Here is a 24,680-nt window from a genome sequence, read left to right as displayed (position 1 = left end):
CCAACTTTAAACAAAGAACTATATACTTTTCTTAGTTCATTGAGGGTTTTCAACAAACACCTAACTGTTAAACAAGCAGAAGCAAAAGAAAGTAGAAGAATACATTACATCGACTTTAACAAATATATAAACGTACATAATTCACTCAATCAATCACTAGTAATATATAAAAGTTTGTCAAATTTTCAGATTAAATCCTATTTAACAACTATGTAACATAATTAATTCACTCAGTCAATCACTAGCAACATAGACACCATACCCTAATCCAAAATAGCTAAAAAAATAAAAGGACTCACCTACGTTGGTACCACAGTTTTTGTCTATATATTTAATGTAACCATTAGATTTTAAAGCAAGTAATCCAACACCGAAGAGATGGCCACATTTCTGTTAAAGCAAACCGGAAAATCAGTCAAGAAAAGGTAAAATTACTTGTAACAAAACTCACCGTCAGTTACTCAGCTTAGCTCTGTGAAAATGCACGGTTGTCTGTTGCATAAGGATTGTATAGATGTAAACCCATAGTGATTGTGTCTGTGCTCATCGCCACCTCGAAGTCGCCAAGGGAGCTTCCCCTTCTCGGCCGTCGTGTCGAACATGAAAAAACCAAGCTCCACCGGCGCTCTCATTTATCACTTTTGCATTTGGGTTTAATGGGTTTCAATTATTGAACGAACAGAAGAAAATTTTGTGAAAGAGAGAGTGTAATTCTCAGAGATTGGTTAGGCATGGAAGGTTTAGTATTCTTTTCTTAAATCTTAAATTATTTTGGTTATTTGGGTGCTTGTGAATTTTATTTTCTTGTGATGAATTTATAAATATTTTTAATTAGGATTTGTCTCAATGAAAAGTTTAGTTTATTTTATTTATTTGTAGATCAATGAAGTTGTTTTTGGTATTATAAAACTGGGTTATTTGTAGGCATTGCAAGAATATTGACATATTATGCCATGTTTGTCAATTTGAATAAAATCTGAGAAAACTCATTTGCTTGTTCTCATGTAGCTTTGAGATTTGTGAGTCACTTTGTAGCGGATTTGCAGCATGGTTTGTTGTCGAAAATGGATTGGCTATGAAGGTGAAATGATGCTGAAGATAAGTTGGAATTGAATTCATTAAAGTGGTTTGAGCACTAAGGTAATCATCCACACTGTAATACATTTTTAATATGCATAAAAAAGAAAGAAATATGAAGTTTTATATACATGTTTACTTGTTTTAGGTGGCTGATACTTTGTTTAGGTGCCATCTTTTTCCTTTCAACCAGCAAATACCAACGACGGCTGTGTACTGCACATGGCTAGTTAGCTACATAGAGTTTGTTAATTTGATCATTGAAGTATAAATTGAAAAAATGGCATAATATTTATGTTTCAACATTTAACCGCTTTTCATTGAGGTATCTACTTTATTTGCTAGTTCATTTTTTATGGGATTGTGTGTTTTTTCTCTTTGACATGCATTATACATTTATCAATTTTACCAAGATAAAAATTGCATAAATCTGTTGAAATGTTTCATTCGAGGATTGGATTAGAAGTTCTTTTTTTGCAAAACTTAAAAAAAAAATTATTTTTTTAAATGCTTTGTATTATGCCTTTTTAATTTGTTAAAAAAGAGAAAAAAGAGGGCAATCATTTATTTACAGATTGAAAAAGAAAACAACTTGATCCCTATCCCTGACGTCCCCCCATCGCCAGTGATATGGACCTATAAAGTGCACCTCAGTACATTGATTGAGTTGTTATCTAACCCCTTGATTGAGTTGTTTGATTGTCTGGGTATTTTTAAATTTTTTTTTCTTTTTCTTCTTGTTCTTAGTGGAATTTTGATTTATTGGAATGCAAAAATGACGATTTTTCATTTTTTTTTTCTTGGGGCTTGATTGTGAGTATAATCAAATTACTTAGCTGAATCAAAGAAATGGCTATTATTGGTTAGCTGGGAACTATTTTTATCTGACTGACCTCTAAGCTGATAATCCTAATCCATTATGATTTATTGGTTTTATCTGCAGGTGGATTAACACATTGAAGCATCACTTAGTTGCTGTAGATTAGTTTTCTGCAAGTATTATTTACTTCAGTAAATTTCTGAGGGTGATTATTGTTAAATCTCACTTAAATTCCATTCATGTGAGCAAGATACAATTTTGTCTTAATTTTCTAAGAAACTGTTATATGGTGGAAATCTTATTCGAATTAAGATTGGCGTGCCTTCTTCTTGAATTTGCTCAGTTGATGAATTTCAGAGAGTTGCTTGTATTCACTGTTGTTTGAAGACATCCTATATGGTTTGCTATCGTGTTTAAATCTCGTTTAATTAATGCAATTATTGCTAAGAAACTTTAGGAAGGGTCGGCTGTAACGGTTGTAAGTTGCTGTATCAATTATTCAATAATTAATTTCAGCCGTTAAATTGAACGAGAAAGTATCTAACGGTTTTGTTGAATAAAGACAAAAAGTATGGTATGGTTCCACTGTTATAACATAGTTAGAACTAAATAAAATAACACAAAGACGAAGGTAAAGTTAAGAGAGAGACTGGTGCTTACATTTAACAGTGGACGATTCAAGTGAACAATGTGAACCATCCGATCTCAAAATCGAAAAGTCAAATAATTGTAGGTTTCTCTTTACTCGTTCAAAACAACAAATGGATATAACTTCATCATACATTTAAGTTGAAAATAATTGAAAGCAATGGAATAGAAACGACCGGATAGAGATTGTTGTGGGCGAGGGAGCTTGACGATCGTAGCTGGCGAGAGCTAGCTTCTCGAATTGTGAGGCGAGAAGAAAGCTCGATGATTATTGCCGATGAAAAGATAGCTTCATGATTTCTGCCGGAGATTAAAAAAAACTCGACGATCGTTGTCGGCAAGGGTGAATTGGACGAGGCTGACATGGAAACATTCATTTTTGGTTTTTTAAATTATTTTTATAGCTTAAATTTATCTTTTTATTTTGTTACGTATCGTGCGTTTGTGAGTTAGTCACATGTGACTTCTACGATGGGATTTTTTAAGCGTGGCGTTAAATCTAACTTTACCAATTTTAAGAGTAATTTTGAGCTCCACATTGCATTTTCAACAAAAAAAAAAGTTCCTTCATCACTAAGGCAAATTTACCTTAAAAAAATATATAAATTTTTCAAATTTATCTGACAGTTTGTCAATGCCTTTATAAAAAGTACTTATTTTCAAGGATATACTGCACGCTCGAAAATGTCTGGTCGGTAATACAGCTATTTCTTATAGTGCGTCCCAGAGCTAGTCATCATCCTACACTCTGAGGAAAAAAGTTCCTCAAGAGTATTCTTCAAATGACTCCGTGGTAATTATTAACTTACATCGTCTAGTACTTTCTTGCAGTATCTTCCGTAACAAAGGTATCTAACTTGCACTTTCTCAATAAACCCATGCAATTAATTCTCTTGTGTAAACAGGCAATGGATGCAACAACTGATCTAGATGAGTTTAACGGACTTCAACAAAAGATAAGGAACATGTTAATCTCGTCAACCGATTAGACTTTCCAAAAATTGAACTTGATTGATGTCGTCCAACGCTTAGGAGTGGCTTACCATTTTGAGAGAGAGATAGAAGATGAATCAGAAAATCTCTCTGCTGATGAATGTGATGCATATGATGGCAACGGTCTACACACAGTTGCTCTTCAATTTTGGTTACTCAGACAACAAAGATATCACATCCCATGGGTAATAATAAGTTTCTTCATCATATAAAAAGAAAAAAAACTTAGCCATTGATTAAATGTTTAGAAAAAATTAGCTCAGTACTCAATCCTAATCTATAATTCATTATTCTTTTAGTCACTAAGATTTAAACTAATTACCCAGTCGGCCCTTAAATTTTCAAACCAAAACGTCCTGTTGTGTATTTGTCCCTATTAAAATTTCTCCTTTTTTTTAATGAGCCTTGACAATATGAGAAAAATTTGTTGATCTGAAAATTTTATTAAATGTAGTTAGGAGAGGATGTGATGAGCATTACCCCTTAAAAAGGATATTGATCGAAAACAAGAACAATGCAAAGCATGCATGCTAGAAAAACAGCAAAACCTTGCATTAAGACATCGTTTGTTTTTTTTTTTTTTTTGAAATCTAAATAGATCTGAATTAATTTGAATTCTTAATAGAGCTAAATGTCTAAACATAAATGATATGTTTTCTTTTTTTTTTTTTGTGTCTGAATCGTTAAAAATAAATATTAAGTTATTTATTCTTTAACTTAAAAAAATCTAAAAACTAGAATTTTTACATTTGGGCCCTTACAAATTGTAAATGTTAAACAAATAATAAGCACCTCACAGAGCATAAATAAGATAATATATTATCATAATATAAATCATATTCAATTGGATACAATTCTATATTGTTATATGTTAATCAAATTTATTATAGTTTATTATGTTTTTATATGAAGAATATTTGTAAAAAATTATGAAGATAAATAATTTTAATTTTAAGAAAATAAAAAAATAAAGATAAAAATAATAATAAACTACCACTATATATTATCATAAGTTATATAGAGATTGGTAATGTTTGGGGTATTAAGATTTAGCCAAGTTGAGGAAAGTTTCGTTATCTGGTCACATGTATCAAACACTTACATGGTCGGATGTAGCAAACATGGCCAGCATGACTCGAGCAGACCATGAGCTGGTCACATGATTTTCATAAGCTAAGACAAGGAGTTCTTTTTAGGAATTGGTCTTTAACGTCCAAGCGTGTTTAAAGCATGATCAGGCATTACAACGACTGACCAATAACTACGTGAACAAATATATTAACTCACACACTTAAATGACACAATCAATGCATTTAATTAGATAACGACCACAATAAACGAAGCTCGCAGTCGTCTATAAAAGCGGGAAAAAGATCCAGAAAAAGGGGTTGGACCTTCTGAACAATATCTCATCTTTCCCATAAAGAAAATCACACAAAATCACTGACTTGAGCGTCGAAGGGTTAACGCCGGAAAAATCCGACATCCCTGAAAGGGAGCGTGATCAAGTAGTACTTCAGAATCCAGATCGTGTGATGGTGTTAGAAAATGGAGCTACGTCGTTTGGCTCAGGTGATTGACGAGCTTTAGGGACGACTAAAGAAACTAGTTTGGAGAATTATGTTGGATAGTGAGTCAACTCTCCCTGAGGAGATTATGAACATGGACATCCCTAGAGACTTTCTATTCCCGGACATCAAATATTCTACGTTCATAAAGTCATAACAATCAAATACTGATGTTAGAGCAAGATGAAGAGCATACTACGTTCATAACTAATGTTGGCCTAAACTATTACAAGGTGATGTCATTCGGCCTTAAGAACGTGGGCGCAACATACCAGAGGTTGGTTAACAAAATTTTCAAGCCACTAATTGGGAAAACAATGGAGGTTTATGTAGATGATATGATCACCAAGTCTAGGAATCAAGTAGAGCATCCGAGGCATCTAGAAGAAACTTTTGAGCTCTTGAAGAGGTATAAAATGAAACTTAACCCAGAAAAGTGCGTGTTTGGGGTCTCGTCGAGAAAGTTCTTGGGGTTTATGGTAAGCCATAGAGGAATTGAAGCTAACCCCGAGAAGATACGCGTTGTGATTGAAATGAAGTCTCATTGCACAATCAAGGACATGCAGAGTCTTACGGGAAAGTTGGCGGCGTTAAACTAATTTATATTGCGAGCAACTGACAAATGCCATGTTTTCTTCAAAGTAATGAGAAAAGGCAAGAAGATGAAGTGGACGATGGAGTGTGAAGAGGCATTTCATCACGTAAAACAATATTTGCTCAAGGCAACGTTATTGTCGATGACACGAGCGCAATTATAGTGAGGGAGGAGGCAAGGATTCAGTACCCCATATAGTACACCAGCAAAGCACTGCTTGGTGCGGAGACAAGGTATTCAGGAATGGAGAAGTGGGTGTTAGCGCTAGTGATGGCTGTCCGAAAACTCATGCCGTATTTCCAAGCTTATCCAATAGTTATGATGACTAACCAGCCGCTTAGGCAAATACTACACAGATAAGAGGATTGATCAATCCAAAGTCAAGATTTTTGAGAGAGTCAACCAGGGACAAGAAGGAAAAAAAGAAAGGAAAAAAGAAACCATGGTTGTTGTTGAATCAGCGAGTCAAGATTCAGTTGTATCGTCAGCGGGATCGATATCGGCATCAAACGGTCAGGATCATCCGAAGCAAAACGGAGGAGCGATGGTGATGTCGCTCGATCAGGGATTGTACAACCAGAACAATCAACGATCCAACGGCGGAGGGGATTTCAGCTGTTCTCGAAGCTGAATCCGATGGCTGAAGAGTTTGTGCCTCCTTCGCTTGCTAAAACTAACAACAATAATTTAGTACATTTGTTTTTGTTTTTTTCATATAAATTAATTGGATTTTGGATATCCATTAAATATCCATACTCATCCAATATCTATTGGATATTTTTAAAATTATCTATATCCACATCCAAAATGATTTTGGATGGATATTATCCAATCCAATTGAATTAGATATATGGATATCCAATTTGAATAGACCAATTTGTCATCCCTAAATCTGACCAAATTGGGACACTTTTTAGGTGTGGAATCAGTTTAAAATTTGATTGGACCAGAAAGGGCCTAGGATTAAAGCCGAGATTTAGATTGGGTTGGTTTTGCTGCTTGTCATGGCTCTAAAACCCAACCCAAAGTGCTTCTGGCTTTTATCTAACGGTGTTAAAAAATTCGGGGATGTCAATTTTTGCCATTTCATTATACTCAAAGCAAGGATCCACAAAATATACTGTTTATGAGCCATTTCAACCTTTCTTTGCTTTAGTTTCTAAAAAAAATTCATAAATTACATCAACATATACATGTATGACTCAAATTATAATCCCATTTCAGGACATTTTTATAGAATGCGCCCTGTCAAAAAAGCTTAAACACCCAAGAGTGATGGAAAAGGTGGAAGTAGAGGCAAGGAAAGACTTTCAAAAGGAAAGAATTGTTGAGGAAGCATGCCGTCATGAATTACAACACTTAAAGATAGTTGTTTGGGGAATAAAATAGGGTAACCATGATCTCCTAAAATAAAAAGTGAGCAAATGGTTGATAGGCTAATAGAAGGTAATTCTAGTGACCTTGAGTAGACCATATCGACCAGGTGGTAATCTTGAGACTACGAGCAGACCACCTCGACCAGGTGGTAATCTTGAGACCATGAGCAAATCATTTTGACCAGGTGGTAATTCTTAAGACCATGAGCATACCACCTCAACCAGGTGGCAATCTTGAGATTATGAGTAAACCACCTCGACCAGGTGGTAATCTTGAGACTACAAGCAGACCACCTCGACCAGGTGGTAATCTTGAGACCATGAGCAGTCACCTCGACCAGGGGGTAAATCTTATGACCTTGAGCCAGCTATCTCGACCATGTGGCAATTTTGGTGACCTCAAGCAGACGGGTTTGAGGAGCCATTGGACCAAGTCACCAAGAAGCATGACTCAATCAAAATAACCGCCACATATCACCTTCAAAAAATCAGGGTATGAATTTAATTCATTAATTGCCACGATTTAAGGTCGTGGGTGTGGGGTGTTTATAAAAACCCAAAGAAAACATGCCAAGGGAGGTTGAACTTTCTTTCTCAATTTTGATTTTTCTATTACATTTACTTAAGATTACTTTCTTCACAAAAATTATAAATTAAATATTTGGTTTTTCCCGTAAACCTATAAACTGACTTGAGCGTCGGAGGGTTTTCGCCGGAAAAACTTCTGGCACCCTGACCATTCTCTGTAATTTCAGGTAATTGTTGATTCGCAGCTTGAAGATTATCTGCTCATGAATATTCTGTTCATAGTCGGAGGATCTTCTTGGAGATCAACCAGTAGCTTCCCACCAAACAAATTTAATGCTGATGCAGGGATCTGAGATCGAGTCACTAATCGACTCAATGGATTTTGGCATCAACAATTGTCAAAGTTATCATGATAAATATTTTTTAATGCATCTTCTATCTCCTGTTCGAAGTGATAGGCCACACCCAATCGTTGGACTGCATCATTCAATTGCAACTTATGGGCAGGCTTATCAGGCTCCTGACTTGTATTCCTCTTGATTTGAAGTATCACTTATCTGCAATCCACGCATGTACAAAAGTATTAATTCATATTTATGAGTCTATATGCGAGTTAATTAAAAATGATCATTTGTACATGTATTAATTAAAATTTCACAAAAAGGACAAATATTTTTATCATTATTTCATCATATTTTGTTCTCTTTTATCTTCCTTTTTTTAACAAAAATAACCAGTTTATTTTTTTTAATGATACATCCTTAATTATGGGATATTTGAATCTTTTGCCTTATGAGTAAGGGAAGGGAAGAGGTGATGTACGATTGTTGTGTATTAAAAACAGAGTATTTTCTGGAGGCCATGACTTGTACTACAGATGTCCGTTTTTAGCGTATAATGTACTGTTTTAAAACTTGCGATAAGATGAACCAACCCAGAACAGCTTGCTTAGTTCTATCTCGTGGTCGAGCTAAAAATTCTACTTCTTTCCTCGTCACTTTTCAATTTTAAAATTTTTTTTATTTTTCTTATTTCTTCTAGGATTTTTATCTTTTTTTTCTAGAATTCGGATTTGAACACTGTTTTTCTTTTCTTATTTAGATTAGGAGAATTTTATTATAACATAATATTTCAGATTTAAATATTTTGATAAATTCACAATATTTAGGGTTATTATATAATGGGGTCAAAACCCTAGATTTGTCAATTCATTATTATTTAATAAACCCGATTATTCAGAAATTTTGTTTCAATTATAATAAAAATAGTTAAACTATTATTACGTTGGACACCTATCCTCACATCCATTAATCATGTCATTATTTATGCTAACCTTAATTTTTCTCAACTCTTCAGTACGAAATTATATTTTACTTAGATATCATAAAAGATTTGTGGGCAAGCTCATAACATGTATGTGGTTGCCCAATCCCATTTAGTCTTGTCCTAACTCTTTTAGAGACGCTTTATATTTAAAAAAAAATGTGGGCAAGTTCCAAAAACATATTAAGATGTTTCTACTAATCCATTTCGTTATTTTTCATTTTTTTTAAAATATGTTAATTTATGTGCGTCTTTTGCTTTCAACTTTTAAAGTGTATAAGGTGATAAGGAAAATATTGAAGATGCTGGTTCGATGAATAAAACGGAACATGGGAGAATTATTTTGAACATACATCCAATTGTGCTTTGCGCATAAAATTAATGAAAAAGGAACAAGGAAATAAAAAAACTGATTTCTGCATAAGGAGGACTTGTGTGAGACCAGCGGCAGGTCAGTGGGACTCTTTTTACAGTTTTCATAATACTCTTTTACTCTTACGACGTTAAGACTTTCACAACAAACTCATTGCAATAATTAAATAACATTCTTTTTTTTTTCTTTTTCTTTTTTTCTTTTTTAAGTTTAATGTCGAAAGAGTAATGAGGTGCCTTCAGGGACAATGAAATCATAAGCAGATTTAACTTCAACAGAGTTCCTAAACGAACTTTTTTTTTTTTTTTTGTGGCGAGCAATTAGGTAGTTAGTTTATTTGAATTAAAAATAAAATAAATTCCGAAGAATGAATTTTTCTTTGATAATATTAAATTTCACTGTAGAAAAAAATTGCGTGGATAATTATTTTACCGATATGGCAGATTTTATTTTATTTTGATTGAAAACTGCAATGCCATGAACAGTTTCTTCAACTGGAACTGGAGTACACAACTTCCTTAATTAATTGAATCTGTACTGAATCAAGAGGGAGAATGATTTTAAAAGATTAGAAAAGGAATTCTGTTTTGTCTTTGCTTGGCAATTCCTCCGTGGGGACATTGAAAAAATGTTAGTACATAACATGTTGCAGAAACATCAAGACACTTCTACTAAGTTAAGCGGCCTATTCATTCTTAGTCAGAGCCTCCTTTGAAAATTAAAGAAAAGTTGTCGGGGGCATATTTTTCACGTTAACTAAGAGATATTTGTGAGAACTTGTACTTATTCTAAAAATTTGTGAGATATTTGTGGGACATCCGCATTCTAGAATAATTATACACACACAGAGACAAGCACGTACATCATTCTAAGTCAGCCGCCTTTGAAAATTAATAAAAGTTGTCTCCAGGCATATTTTTCACAGGTATATTGAATTATTTTTTGTTGGCATTGAATAATTTGTTGGTAAGGCGTCCGTTACTAAAAAAATTTGAAATTATCTAATTATTTTCTGAAAGTTTAAGGTTGCAAATATTTATTCTTTGAAAATAAAAACTTTAAAATATTTGTCATTATCTATATAATAAGGGTTAGCCTAAGTTATATTTAATGTAACTTAGGGCTAGCCTGTAAACTTTCATATAGGCCCCTAGACTCTATATTATTTATAATTTATTTATAAATATTATAAAAATTTTTAGATTATAAAATTTCGTTTAGCCCCTTACATTCAGTTTTATTTTATTAAAATCCTAGAGTACGATTTCGCCCCTATAATTTTAAATTTTCAAAATAACCTCCATTTAATTAAAAATATAATAATTATTAAATGAGTTATAACTGTTATTATTATTTTATTATAAGCATAAATATAATTATATTTTTAAATAGATTATTATTGTTATTATTAATAACAAGAATAAAAAGTATTATAATTAATTAATCTATTAACAACAATTAATAATAATTTTTCATTAAGTTATTAATAATAATAAATAATTAACAATAATTATTATTAATAATTAATTTTTGAATAATAATAACAATAGCAAATATTAAAATACAAAATAATAATTATGATAAAAATTAACTAAGGATTTTATAACAGTTTGTTACAATTTAACTTATTCTAATTTTGATTTTAAAACAAAATAAACACATAAATAGTAATACAACTCATTCTAATTATAATTCCTGCAGTTCAAGTAAATAAATTATTCTGATTCCAATTCCTCATTTTGATTGTAGCTATTCTGATTGTAACTCATTATATTTCCAGCTAAATTTGATTCTTGTTTTGTGAATGCATTATAAAATTCATAATACTTATGAATAAATTGTAAATTATATAGAGTGGTCTAATTAAATATAAAGTGGTTTACAATTTTATAGTAAAATGTAAATAATACTTATGAAGAATTGAAATCGTAATAATTTAGCTGCTTGAATTGCAGAAATAATAATTAGAATGAGTTGCATTACTATTTATGTGTTTACTTTGTCTTAGAATCAAAATCGAGTTAAATTTATATGATAGGCGTATAAAAAATAGTTGATCAGTAACGCATGCATGCCGCACATTTTACATAATTACAACATGGATTATAACCTTTTCACCGGTGAGATATTGCTGTCCCTTCAATTTAAAATTAATTTCCTACGCAACTCCAATTATCAGAATCTCCTATAAATACCAAAGCTCAGACAAGTCCTTGAAACACACCAAGCCCAAAGGAATTATATCATCATTTAGCTAGCTAGGCCTAATTAACCAGAGAATAAGATAATGGCACTTCAAGATTCAGAAGTTCCTTCTTCCATTCTGAATGCTACAGCCGGCAACCGTCCCACAGCTAGTTATCATCCCACCCTCTGGGGGGAAAAATTCCTTGACTATTCTTCTGTTGACGACTCTGTGGTAATTAATAATGTTCATATTCTAGTACTTTCTTGGCGTGTATTTTCATAGCAAAAGTATCTAACTTCCACTTTTCTCAATGAACTTGTCAACTTTCTCTCTTGCGTATGTAGGCAATGGATCCCACAATTGATCAAGACGAATTTGAAGCACTTAAGCAAAAAATAAAGAACATGTTAATCTCACCAACCGACAAGTCTTTTCAAAAATTGAGCTTGATTGATGCCGTCCAACGCTTAGGAGTGGCTTACCATTTTGAGAGGGAGATAGAAGATGAACTAGAAAAACTATCTCCTGATGAGTATGATGGCAACGATGTACACTCCGTTGCTCTTCGATTTCGGTTACTCAGACAACAAGGATATCGCATATCATGCGGTAATAAAATCTTTATCATAGCTTATAACTCTTCTTTAATCTCTATGTATTTCAGACCAAAACATTTATATAGTATATTTGTCTCTATTAAAAATCTAACTAATTATTCTTTACTTTTCAATTGTTATCCATGTCAGTTTTACATTAAAAAAAAAGAATTTAATCTTAAAAGGTAAGATCCAACATTTTAAAAAAGTTCTGAAAATTCAAAAAGACTAATTGACCAATTGGCTAAACAAATCTAGAGACTAGCTAAATGGGAGTTTGCCCTTTTATACATATCGCTACCTGAACTATATGGTTTAAATCAATTTAGACCATTATGTGAGATTGATATCAGTCGAATTACTCTTTGAATGGGAAAGCAGATATTTTTGGCGGTTTCAAAGATGATCGAGGAAAGTTCAAGGTATCCTTAATTAATGATGTGACCGGCATGCTAAATTTGTATGAGGCTGCACATCTTCGCATTCGCGGGGAAGATATCCTGGATGAAGCCCTAGCTTTCACTACTTCTCACCTGGAATCAATGGTTACTCAAGTAAGCCCTCAGCTTTCTGATGAAATACTTCATGCGTTGAATAGGCCAATCCGCAGAGGCTTACCAAGGCTGGAGGCAGTCTATTACATCGATCTCTACTCACGAGATGATTCAAAGGATAAAGCAATATTACTAAAGTTTGCAAAACTAGATTTTTGCATGCTTCAAGTAATTCACCGCAAGGAGTTAAGTATCATCACAGAGTAAGTTCAAATTTTTTAGGCGATAACTTCAAATTTAACTGAATAAATATTGATGACTAGACTGACACTATTTGAATTTTTAGGTGGTGGAAAAATTTAGATGTTGAAATAAATCTGCCATATGCTAGAAACAGAGTTGTAGAATGCTATTTTTGGGCAATGGGAGTGTATTTTGAGCCTCGATACTCCTTTGCAAGAAAGATATTTTCCAAAGTAATTGCAATGGCATCCATTTTAGATGATACCTACGACGCCTATGGCACACTTGAAGAACTTGAGCTCTTTACAAATGCTATCAAAAGGTCAAGTTCACGAAATCTACTCAACACTTTCAGCTCAATTAATTCTATGTATTTTTAGTTAAAATTAAATTTCCTATTTGTATTTTCTAAGATGGGAGGTTTTGTCACTTGATTTTCAGGTGGGATATTAGCAATATAGATGTACTTCCGAAGTACATGAAACTGATTTATCAAGGACTCTTGGATGTTTTTGGCGAAGCTGAGGAGCAAATCTCAAAGGAAGGACGGACATATTGCATGTCATATGTCATAAAAGCGGTAAACCACCTCTCTCTCTCTCTCTCTCTCTCTCTCTCTCTCTCTCTCTCTCTCTCTCTCTCTCTCTCTATATATATATATATATATAACTGCTTTTGGGGCTGGTGCCAAAAATGGCTTTCTAACTTGCACTTATTACTATTAAAGTTATAATATTTGTTTACCAGGTGAAGAAACTAGTCCAAGCCTACTTTGAGGAAGCCAAGTGGTGCAGTGAAGGTTATTTTCCAAAAGTGGAGGAGTATATGCAAGTTTCACTTGTGACAACTTGCTATCATATGCTGGCAACGGCTTCTTTTCTTGGCATGGGAAAGATTGCTGATAAGCAGGCCTTTGAATGGATCTCCAATTACCCTAAAATTGTGAAAGCCTCCCAAGTTATTTGCAGACTTATGGATGATATAGTGTCTCATGAGGTACAGTATATATTAATATTGATGCATGGTTATAAATTCATCGTCTTATTATTATTATTGTTAACTTCTGTGTTTGTAGTTTGAACAAAAAAGAAAGCATGTTGCCTCGGGTATTGAATGTTACATGAAGCAGCATGGCGTCTCTGATGAAGAGGTAATTAAAGTATTCCGCAAAGAAATATCAAATGGATGGAAAGATATAAATGAAGGATTCCTGAAACCAACAGAAGTGGCAATGCCTCTCCTTGAGCGCATTCTCAATCTTGCACGGGTGATGGATGTTATTTACAAGGATGATGATGGCTACACCAACTCTTATGTGATCAAAGACTACATCACCACATTGCTTGAGAAGCCTGTTCCCTTTTGAGTAGTTTCTGCGATGCAGATTACATCCTATATAAACTACTAGTGTTGTCTTTTGGAATAAGCTCTGGCATTTGTTCCTCGATCAAAGTACTTTTGTGCTTTTGTCACAATTATCAAATTCTGCCTTATAATTAATAATGAAAGGTTTACTTGTATTCCTGTACTACAATTTATAAAGTTTTACCTGCATATTTTCATTGATTTGCACCATAACACTGTAAATCTTACCACACTGGATTTCAACATCTACCAAATATCTATTCTTAATTCTATCTCCATTTTAATCTCGGTTATCACCTGTGCTAAGGTTCTTGACCCTCCGGAATCCAAAAATAACATTCTTTTACTCATCTGGAAATGCGAAAATACTAAAATGACCATTTTTCCCTTAAATCTATTGCTGATAATTTTTTACACCAGGTTTTGACAAACCTTAATAAATTGGGCGTTTCAACTAGAAAAAATAATATTTTATCATCCAATAGATACATGGCGCATCAATTAAGAGTCCAATTGGGACTCAACTATTGAGATCCCCAACATTACTCTTTGGTAAAGCACTCGTAACTTTGTTCCTGAAGCTAAATAGATTTTCCCTCCCAACAAATGGTAAAAGAGCATTATATCCACTCAATTGATATAGTAAAACCTTTTCATAGTTATAATGTTGTGATCAACTAATTTTATTTCTATGAGAAGGTTATAACTAGGGGTGGGCATCGGATCGGATTCGGATAAATCCGATCTGATCCGAACTAATTCGGATCGGATTTGGATTTGAAGGCAAATCCGATTGGATGAAGTTTGAGCGATCCGATCGGATTTGGTTCGGATCGGATCGGATTCGGATCAATCCGAATCATCCGATCGGATCTGCACTATAAACCAAAAAAAAAAATTAAATAAATAAGCTAAAGTGCTAAAAAAATAAGTTTAACTCATGTTCGGATTTGGACTTCGGACTTCGGAATTCGGATCACCAGCGCAGTCACCACTCACCAGTTCACACTTCACATTGTTCACTCACTCTCAGATCTTACATCTCACTCTCAGTCACAGACTCACAACACACTAAGCACAGGTCACAACCAACTGAGCCAAGTACCAACTCAAAGTCTCAAACTGTCAAACACTCAAACTGACATTAACAAAAGACACAGGACTCAGCGAGCACGAGCAGCAGAGCAAAAGCAAAATGCCAAAACCAGCTTCATCCCGTCATATGTCTTCAACCCATTAACGAGTAACGACCACGCCAAAACTCAGCTCCCGCCGGCCCACTGACACCAATCAACTGGAAGCTAGCCGATTTCGACTGAAACCCAGGCGAACGGAACCCAATTAATCGACTTAAACCCAGCTGAAACCCAGCTGACAGTTGCCTCTTCAACCACCCAAACTGATCACATCCAGCGCCGGCCAGTTGTCACGCCAAACGCCGATAATCCACTTCCATTATTTCTCGAGCAACTAGCAACTTTATTCATGGTAAGCAATTAAACCCGACGCATGACAATTGAAACTTTGAAAGTTAACACAACTCACTTAGAATTTCATGCTTCTTTTCGACTTTTAGGGATTTTTTTGTTGCCTTGCGGGTAAGTTGGTAAGTGGTAACTGTTTGGAAAATGAAAATCCGAAAATGCCACCAAATGGTTTGGGCCAAACCCGAGAGCAAGCCGCTAGCCGCTTGCAAAATGCCCCCAAACCTAAGAGCAAGCGGCTAGCCGCTTGCAAACTGTCCCCAAACCCGTGAGCAAGACATGAATTATTATGTTTTTTCCTTTTATTTTTTCTAATGTATGATTATTCATTTGTAATATTTGTTGAGAAAGACATGAATATGTATTGATGTAAAATTCAAATTTATTAATTATTAAATAATCATCATTATTTAATGTATGATTATTCATTTATAACATTAGTTTATTAATTATTAATAAACTAAGGAACAATATCAATTCTTTAAAATTAAAAATTCAACTTCATACCGTACATTGTGGTAGTAGAATTATTTTATGATAAGTTAATGTCATTAATTGCTTTATTTCCAAATAATAATTTGATAAATGAATTTGTATAGCTAGTAAGCTAGGCTGAAGAGATTATATATAGTCAAAAGTTATATTTATTTTTTAGTTGAAAATTCATAAACGGAAGTTACAGAACAATGATGATTGATATGATTTTTGTATTTTCAGATGACTGGACATTCAAAATCAAATTCCAATGATGATGATGAAGTTGAAAGTGTACAAGTACCCACAAAAAAGACAAATACAAAGCGGAAGAATCCAACTCAGAGACGACCAATGAAGAAAAGATCTGAGACATGGAATCATTACACTGTACTTGAGGACAATCAATATAAAGCAAAGTGCAACTATTGTGGCAAGATATATCAGTGTCATCCTAGGTTTGATGGGATTAGCAATATGGGAACTCATTTAAAAGTATGTGAAGCATACTTGAACGTAAAGCGAGAGCAAGATGAAAGACAACAAAAATTGGCAGCCGAGAGTGGTGAAGGAAATGCAAGTAATATGGTTTTGGCCAAAGGATTGAGTCAAGAAGCTTATAGAAGGGCACTCAGTAAAATGATTATCTTGGGCGAGTTGCCGCTTAATTTTGTTGACAACAAAGGGTTTAGGTATTTTTGCAATGTAGTTGTTCCTCAGTTTATTATGCCATCTCAGAGAACTATTAGTAGAGATGTTATGGATATGTTCTTGGAAGAAAAAGGAATTTTGAAGAGTTTGATATGTAAGAATAAGCATAGAGTGTCTCTTACAACTGACATATGGACTTCAGTTCAGAACATGAGTTATATGGTAATCACAGCTCACTTTATTGATAGTGATTGGTGTTTACATAGGAAGATTATTAGTTTCAGCGTGATTGAAGACCATAAAGGGAAGTCCATTGGCAAAAAGATTGAGTCTTGTTTGCTTGAATGGGGAATAGAGAGGGTGTGTGCAATAACTGTTGATAATGCGTCGGGCAATGATGTTGCTATTGATTATGTGAAGAACCAAATGCTTATGTGGAAGAATGTTGATGCACTTGTGTTGCAGGGTGATTACATGCATGTGCGTTGTTGTGCACATATCTTAAATTTGATTGTCACTGGGGGGTTAAAAGAGTTGCATGCCTCAGTTGCCGGTATTCGGAATGCTGTGAAGTATGTAAGATCATCCACTTCGAGATTAAAAGCATTTAAACAGTGTGTAGATCATGTGAAAGGCCCTAATGGGACTGTGGTTTTAGATTGTATCACTAGGTGGAATTCCACCTATTTGATGTTGATGACTGCTTTGAAATTTTGGGAAGCATTTGAGAGGATGGCGGAAGTGGATAAACCGTATGAAGCATACTTTAGAGAGGAAGAAAATGGGAAAAAAGGGTGGGGCCACCTGAGCTTGAAGATTGGGAACATGCCGAAAGAATTGTGAGGTTTTTAAAGATCTTTTATGATGCTACATTGACTTTTTTAGCCTCTTTGAGTGTCACTTCTAATCTTTGTTACGATACAATTGGCTTAATCGAGAATTCATTGAGTGCATTAGAAAAAAACAAAAATGTTTATGTGCATTTGATGGCTTCTAGTATGAGGGAAAAATATGACAAATATTTGGAGTGCACGGAGAAAATCAACAAAATCTTGATTATTGCCTCAATACTTAATCCGCGCTGCAAAATGAATTTTACTAAACATATTTTTAGTATGATTTTTTCAGATGATAGTGCAAAGATTGAAGAAATGGTCGCGGTGATGAAAGGCTTGTTGAATTCACTTTTTGATGCATATAGTGGATGGAACTCCTCACCACCATTGCCTAGTGAGAGTTTTCCTAGTGGCAGTGCCAGTGGTGGTGGTGGCGGTTCTAGTTCTTCTCTGCACCTTATAGATGACACGGATCGGCAACAAGAGTACATAATGGAACATGGTGATGATACTTTACGAGTTGCTCGCCCTTTTCTTGGATATGCTAAGAAAGTTTTAATTCAAAACGAGGGCAAGCTTGTGACGACCGAGGTGGAAAGATACTTACTTGACCCGATTGAAGATCCTAGTAATGATAAACTAAATGTTTTAATTTAGTATATCTCATAAAAAGTTCCTTGGAAATTATAATTTCGCCCGTCAATCTTGACTAAATTTCTCTTTAGATTGTTTGAATAATTATATTAATATGCTTTTACTTGATCACAAATTTAATTAATTATATATTATAAAATTAATTAATGGTTGTTTGTGCTAACACGTTAATGTCATGTCTCTTTTAGCGGGAATAGGCTCCTCATTATTTTAGGAAAATTTATAAAAATAGCCATAAAACTTTTGCATTTTTCAACTTTGACCTCCCAAAGTTTTTTCTATCATAACTAGCCAAACATCCTATTTTTGGATTAAATTACCTTCATCACTTTCATCAAATTTACAAAGGTATGCCACTTTTTCAATTCCAGCACAACTAAATACGGATCTTCCTTAACAACTTAACAAACTTCATCACTCTCAACAAACTCCATCACTCTCAATAAATCAACAAATTCCATCAAACAAGCATTGCATAATTGAAGATATAATTATCAATTTGAGAGCTTCTTAAGGTTAGTTTATGCTCTTACCATAACCTAAACTTTTAATCTATTGATTTTATCATTTAAGTTCGAAATTAAAGTGGGTTTTTGTTGCAAAAGTTGTTATTTTTCATTAATAAAACAAAGTGATTTGTTAAAGTACTTAGTTTGAGTTGAGAAATGAAGATAAATCATTGAAACCCTTAAAAAATCAAGCAAAAAAAAAAACCCAGAACAAATGAGATAGACGCCTGTCGTACATAAACCCACTGGTTTTATGTGAGATAGGCGCCTGTCCCACTGCCTGTCTCACTTGTTTCCACTGGTTTTATGTGAGACAAGCACTTGTCCCACTGCCTGTCCCACTAAATTTAAGCTATTTTCTGAAAATCATTACTTGGGCTACATGTGTCCATGTTTGGCGTATAACATCTGTCCCCAATATTGAGGAAGAGGTGTTACCACAGAAAATGTCGTTCTAACAACGTTACTCTCCACTCAACGAAAACAATGACACAATTGATGAGAACGACATTACGTTAGTGGATGTTGAAGAAGATGTGTTACCATTAGGGACATTGTTAGGGCAACATTACTCTCCATTTCACAATAATGATTATCCGCAGTTATGACGTCCGCAGTTATGATAATGCTTGTTTGGAACCGTTCAATAGTATGCAAGGCATGAACTCCAATATTGAAGTTGATGATAAGGGTATTGGTCATTCCAATATTCTTATCAATGATGAGGATGAGTATCGGTATGATATTCCTATTAATAATAGAGACAACCAACCTATTCCTCCGATGGCCCGTTCGAGGAGGAGGACAACAGTTAATCCCCTCGTGAGTCTTGCTCCAGATTTGCCTTCAAACTTGGTTGCTCTAGACTTAGTTAGAAGTTGTAATTCAGCTGACATTGGTGTGGGTAAGTTGTTCGCTGAGAAGAATGAGTTAATACTGGAATTGCGCAAAGTGGCCTTGCAGGAAAAGTTTGATTTCAAGATTGCACGGTCCATAACGACACACTTTGAGGCCCACTGTTCTTCAGAATCATGTAAATGGCATCTTCGCGCAATGAGAGATTCAAATGAGTAGAATGTCCCTTGGGTAGTGAGAAGAGTTGACAATGTTCACACGTGCTCTAATGAGATATTGCCTAGTGGTCTCCGTCAAGTAAGGAGTCGGGTTGTTGGCCATCTTATCGCGGATAAATTTATTCAGGACAAATGGATATACACGCCGAATGACATTAGAGCAGACATGCAGCACGAATACGATGTCCAGTTAACATATCAGCAAGCATACCGGGCTAAAATAGTTGGTCTTGAAATAGTACGAGGGAGCCCTGTAGAGTCATACAACTTACTTCCCAAACACTCTCACGTTTTGACCAAAACGAATGAGGGTACAGTCACACACCTCGAGCAGGATGGAAATGATAATTTCTTATAATACTTTATAGCACTTGGATCTTCTATCAAGGGTTTCACGTAGTACAGTAGGTCTGTGATCGTTGTAAATGACACTCATCTAAAGGGGCTATATCGTGGAAGCATGTTTGTAGCAACATATCTGGATGGTAATAATCAACTGTATCTGTTAGCTATTGGGGTCATGGATTCAGAAAAGGGTAATTTTTACTTTCCTCCCCTGAGCTTTGGGTTTTTTGCACTTAGATTGACAAAATCCATTTATTAGTAAAGACCCTCCTACCGTCAGTTAATTTTGTAGTTGACTGTTAATTGAATTCAAAAAGACTGAAATACCCCCAATTGGATTTTCAAGACTGAACATGCTATACATTTGGCGTGAAAACTATAACAACCATAATATTACCATTATACCCCTTCAAATGCAATAAAACAACATAAATAAATGCTATTAATGTTAAAGAAAAAGCTAAAATTTAGCAAATAGAAAATGCAAAATGTAGTTGACTAGTAGTAACACAAAAATGCAGCATATCATCTATTTGATGCCAACAAATTTAGTACATAACAAGACTATACATATTTAACAACATCTAACTAACTTAAAGAGACTAATCATTCTAAATGGAAACATTTCAAGTTGTCGAAATAAAATTTTATCAATTATCAAATTAACGACTATTGAGGCATATATTACATTATGCAATTAAAAACAACGATCAAGTGTTTTAAACTTCAGTTTTTTAGCTCTGTATAACTGTCATTATGACAAAAAAGAAATTGTTTATACTTTCATACATATTTCGGGCCTATTAAAACTCACTTTAAAAAGTATATAATTAATATTACAGCACATAAATCAAATGCATAATCTACCGTAACATAAGCTGAAACCATATGCTTGCAAAATACCCAAAATGGCGTTGAAAAATTTAGGCATTGGAAAATTTATTCTCGATTTTATATTTCATAGTTCCATAAACATTATCAAAGATGTGTCAATGAACAAAGAATGAAGCACAAACTTGACATTTACAAACAACTCACCATAATATCAATACGCTCTAAATGGAGCCAAAAAAAAAAGCTTTATTCAAAACTAACCTATTATTAGTTTCAACATAGCGATTCAAATCTTTCGAGCATCGGCGAAATTCAGAGCGGGACATGATGTCGGTTTGGTGTTTCTTCTTCACTTAACACAAGTAATAGATATTGCTTTGCTAGAAATTAAAAAAAATTTGCCTTCTCAACAAAGCTTTCGTATGAGCTTCATGAAAGAGAAATGTTTAGTTTAAGAGAAAAGAGAAAAAGTTTTAAGCTTTGATTTTTTTACAATTTTTTATTCATATGAATGATCACAAGGCACGATTTTTTTCACAATGATTTGACAATTCACTGGGCTCATGTCAACCAAAATGTGTAAAAGTTATGCTTGTCAAATTAAATTACTAAATTGTCCATAACTAACTATATGAGATCTACCGTTTGCATTCCGTAAGGGGATTTTTACTAATAAATGAATCTTGGCCATCTAAGTGCAAAAGACCCAAAGCTCAAGGGAGGAAAGTAAAAATTACCCATTCAGAAAATAATGATGCTTGGGAATGGTTTATGATGAAGTTACACGGAAAGATTAAGAGAGCCATTTTGAAAGCATTTCACACTGCTGCTTACGGAATTTATTTTTACCATGTCAAAGGCAACATTAAGTCAAAATTCAGGATGTCCAAAGCTCTTTGGGATCAATTTGAGCCAACCTTTATTAATGCAGCAAAGGCATATAGACATGAAGAATTTAAAAGGCAACTTGAAGGGTTGTGGATGCTTCACTTAGGCGCAGCTGATTACTTAGAGAATAATGTGGGTACGTGTAATTAGGCAAGGTTTGAATTTGAAGGTAGGAGATATAGTATACTTACCGTCAACATTGCGGAAAGCGTGAATTCTTTAATGAAGGAACTGCGAAAATTTCCTGGTACTCACCTTGTTGATCACTTTAGAAAAACATTACAACAATGGTTTTATGATAGGAAAATTATGGCTGAATCGATGAGCACTCGTCTAACGACGTGGGCAGATGAGATAGTCAGCGAAAGGAGAATTTTGGCCGAAAGAATGACTGTTCATCCTGTGTCTCAGCATTGATTCCATGTTTTGGGTGGTGGTATAAAGAAATGGATAATTGACATTTATGAAAGGACTTACTCTTGTAGATTATTCCAACTCGATTAGCTTGTTTGTGCGCATGCAATTGCTGCTTGTCTGACCATCCTCGTGGATTACATAAGTCTTTGCTTTGATTATTACTCTAAAGATTCATTGGTCATGGCATATGCAGAACCAGTAGAGCCGGTTGGCGACATGACAGATTGAGACATTCCAGAAGAAATCCAGGAAATCAGAGTTAGCCCACTGATCGAAGCATCACCATTACATCTTCGTCCAAAGTTAAGAATACCTTCTATCAGTGAGGATGTTAACCGAAGAACTATGAGATGCGGGCGATGCAGCCAACTAGGTCATGACCATAAGAAATGTAAAAATCTCATTGTGTCGAATCCAAACTAACTGTATCATTCTAACTAATTATGGACTTCGAACTCTTATTTTGGTGTATTTTACAATTATATATAATGAGGTATTTTATTTTATGTTCATTTGCATAATAAGTACTAAAATAGATCAATAATTACTTATGGCAAAACATATGAATTTAACAAAAATTTGTATCCATTAAAATAATCTACATCCATAAATCAAGTCTCAACACAGTACAATGACTTACAAGGCAATATCGCTTGTAAATATATCTACAGCAATTTTCTTCCTGAAGTAATGCCCGTGGCTACCATCGAAATCAAGTTTGAGCCCAAATATCAAATACATTGTAAACATCAACATAAAAACACCGCAATCACCATATCTAGGTTCTTGTTGGGGCACATCCTTAACGATTCTTACTTTCCAAGGGTTAGCACTCTGCAGCTCTAGTCAGATGTTCTAGAATCCAACATCTTGAAGCTATTGAGTGAAGACGACCTGAAAAGGCTTGAATTTATGCAAATATATTTTTTCGTCGCGAAAGCTAACCAACAAGTCATAAATCCGCACCCTCTTCGTGCGAAGGTTCGCTCGAGCAAGTACCCAATGATCACTGCCCAAATTCACAGGGATGAATATCTACATACATAAAATATTAAATTATCATATTTTATACATAGCTACCATAAGATTGAGTGACAATACAAACCACATCGACGTCCGTAAATGGTCCGCAAACGTGTGAATATGCTGTGGAGGGATTAAACCAAGTAAATTTAGAACAGAATTTAGGCCAGCGGAAAGATGAACAATATTGTAATGTGTTGACCATTAAGCACACTTACCTCGTTACTAAGTCACCCCATCGAAGCATTGCCCACGAGTATTTCGAAGAAATTTCGGGACTGTTGGACGGGCCGATCCACGAAAATTCTACCGACAAACCACTGATCAAACTCCTCACATAGCCTTGAATCTTCTAGTCCCCTAAACGGATTTATATCCACACTCGATCTATCATCAAACTCATAGTCAGTAATTTTGAGTGCGGGTAGACGTCTGACATCCTAACTCTCTTGAAAGGAGGAATCAAGTAAGGACTATCAAAGATATACGACGGTCTGTATGGCTGTCCAAACTTACACCGGGAGGTACCTCCGTGAATATCTGTACACTGTCACCAAGTCTAGGAATCAAGTAGAGCATCCGGGGCATCTAGAAGAAACTTTTGAGCTCTTGAAGAGGTATAAAATGAAACTTAACCCAGAAAAGTGCGTGTTTGGGGTCTCGTCGAGAAAGTTCTTGGGGTTTATGGTAAGCCATAGAGGAATTGAAGCTAATCCCGAGAAGATACGCGTTGTGATTGAAATGAAGTCTCATTGCACAATCAAGGACATGCAGAGTCTTACGGGAAAGTTGGCGGCGTTAAATTAATTTATATTGCGAGCAACTGACAAATGCCATGTTTTCTTGAAAGTAATGAGAAAAGGTAAGAAGATGAAGTGGACGATGGAGTGTGAAGAGGCATTTCATCATGTAAAACAGTATTTACTCAAGGCACCGTTATTGTCGATGACACAAGCGCAATTATAGTGAGGGAGGAGGCAAGGATTCAGTACCCCATATAGTACACCAGCAAAGCACTGCTTGGTGCGGAGACAAGGTATTCAAGAATGGAGAAGTGGGTGTTAGCGCTAGTGATGGCTGTCCGAAAACTCATGCCGTATTTCCAAGCTTATCCAATAGTTATGATGACTAACCAGCCGCTTAGGCAAATACTGCACAGATCAGAGGCTTCTGAGCCAATGGTTAAGTGGTCAATAGAACTGAGCGAGTTTAATATCAGTTATAGGCCATGAGTAGCAACAAAGGCTCAAGCGCTAGCAGATTTTATAGTCGGGTGCACAGAGGCAAATCAGGGTCTTGAAAGCG

At 34.7% G+C, this 24,680-nt stretch overlaps 1 protein-coding gene across 1 annotated transcript; it reads left to right on the top strand.

The window, feature by feature from the left end:
- The first annotated feature begins 11,541 nt into the window (after nucleotides 1-11,541).
- LOC102614537 (alpha-copaene synthase-like) lies at nucleotides 11,542-14,356 on the top strand. Its single transcript, XM_052434541.1, has 7 exons — nucleotides 11,542-11,720; nucleotides 11,834-12,098; nucleotides 12,467-12,842; nucleotides 12,926-13,144; nucleotides 13,264-13,402; nucleotides 13,570-13,818; nucleotides 13,898-14,356. The coding sequence occupies exons 1-7, from the start codon at nucleotides 11,589-11,591 to the stop codon at nucleotides 14,186-14,188; spliced, it is 1,671 nt and encodes a 556-aa protein (XP_052290501.1). The 5' UTR covers nucleotides 11,542-11,588; the 3' UTR covers nucleotides 14,189-14,356.
- Nucleotides 14,357-24,680: the final 10,324 nt, after the last annotated feature.

This window comes from Citrus sinensis, chromosome 9 (genome assembly GCF_022201045.2).
Source record: "Citrus sinensis cultivar Valencia sweet orange chromosome 9, DVS_A1.0, whole genome shotgun sequence".
Taxonomy (NCBI): Eukaryota; Viridiplantae; Streptophyta; class Magnoliopsida; order Sapindales; family Rutaceae; genus Citrus; species Citrus sinensis.
This window is presented reverse-complemented; position numbering and strand designations above follow the sequence as displayed.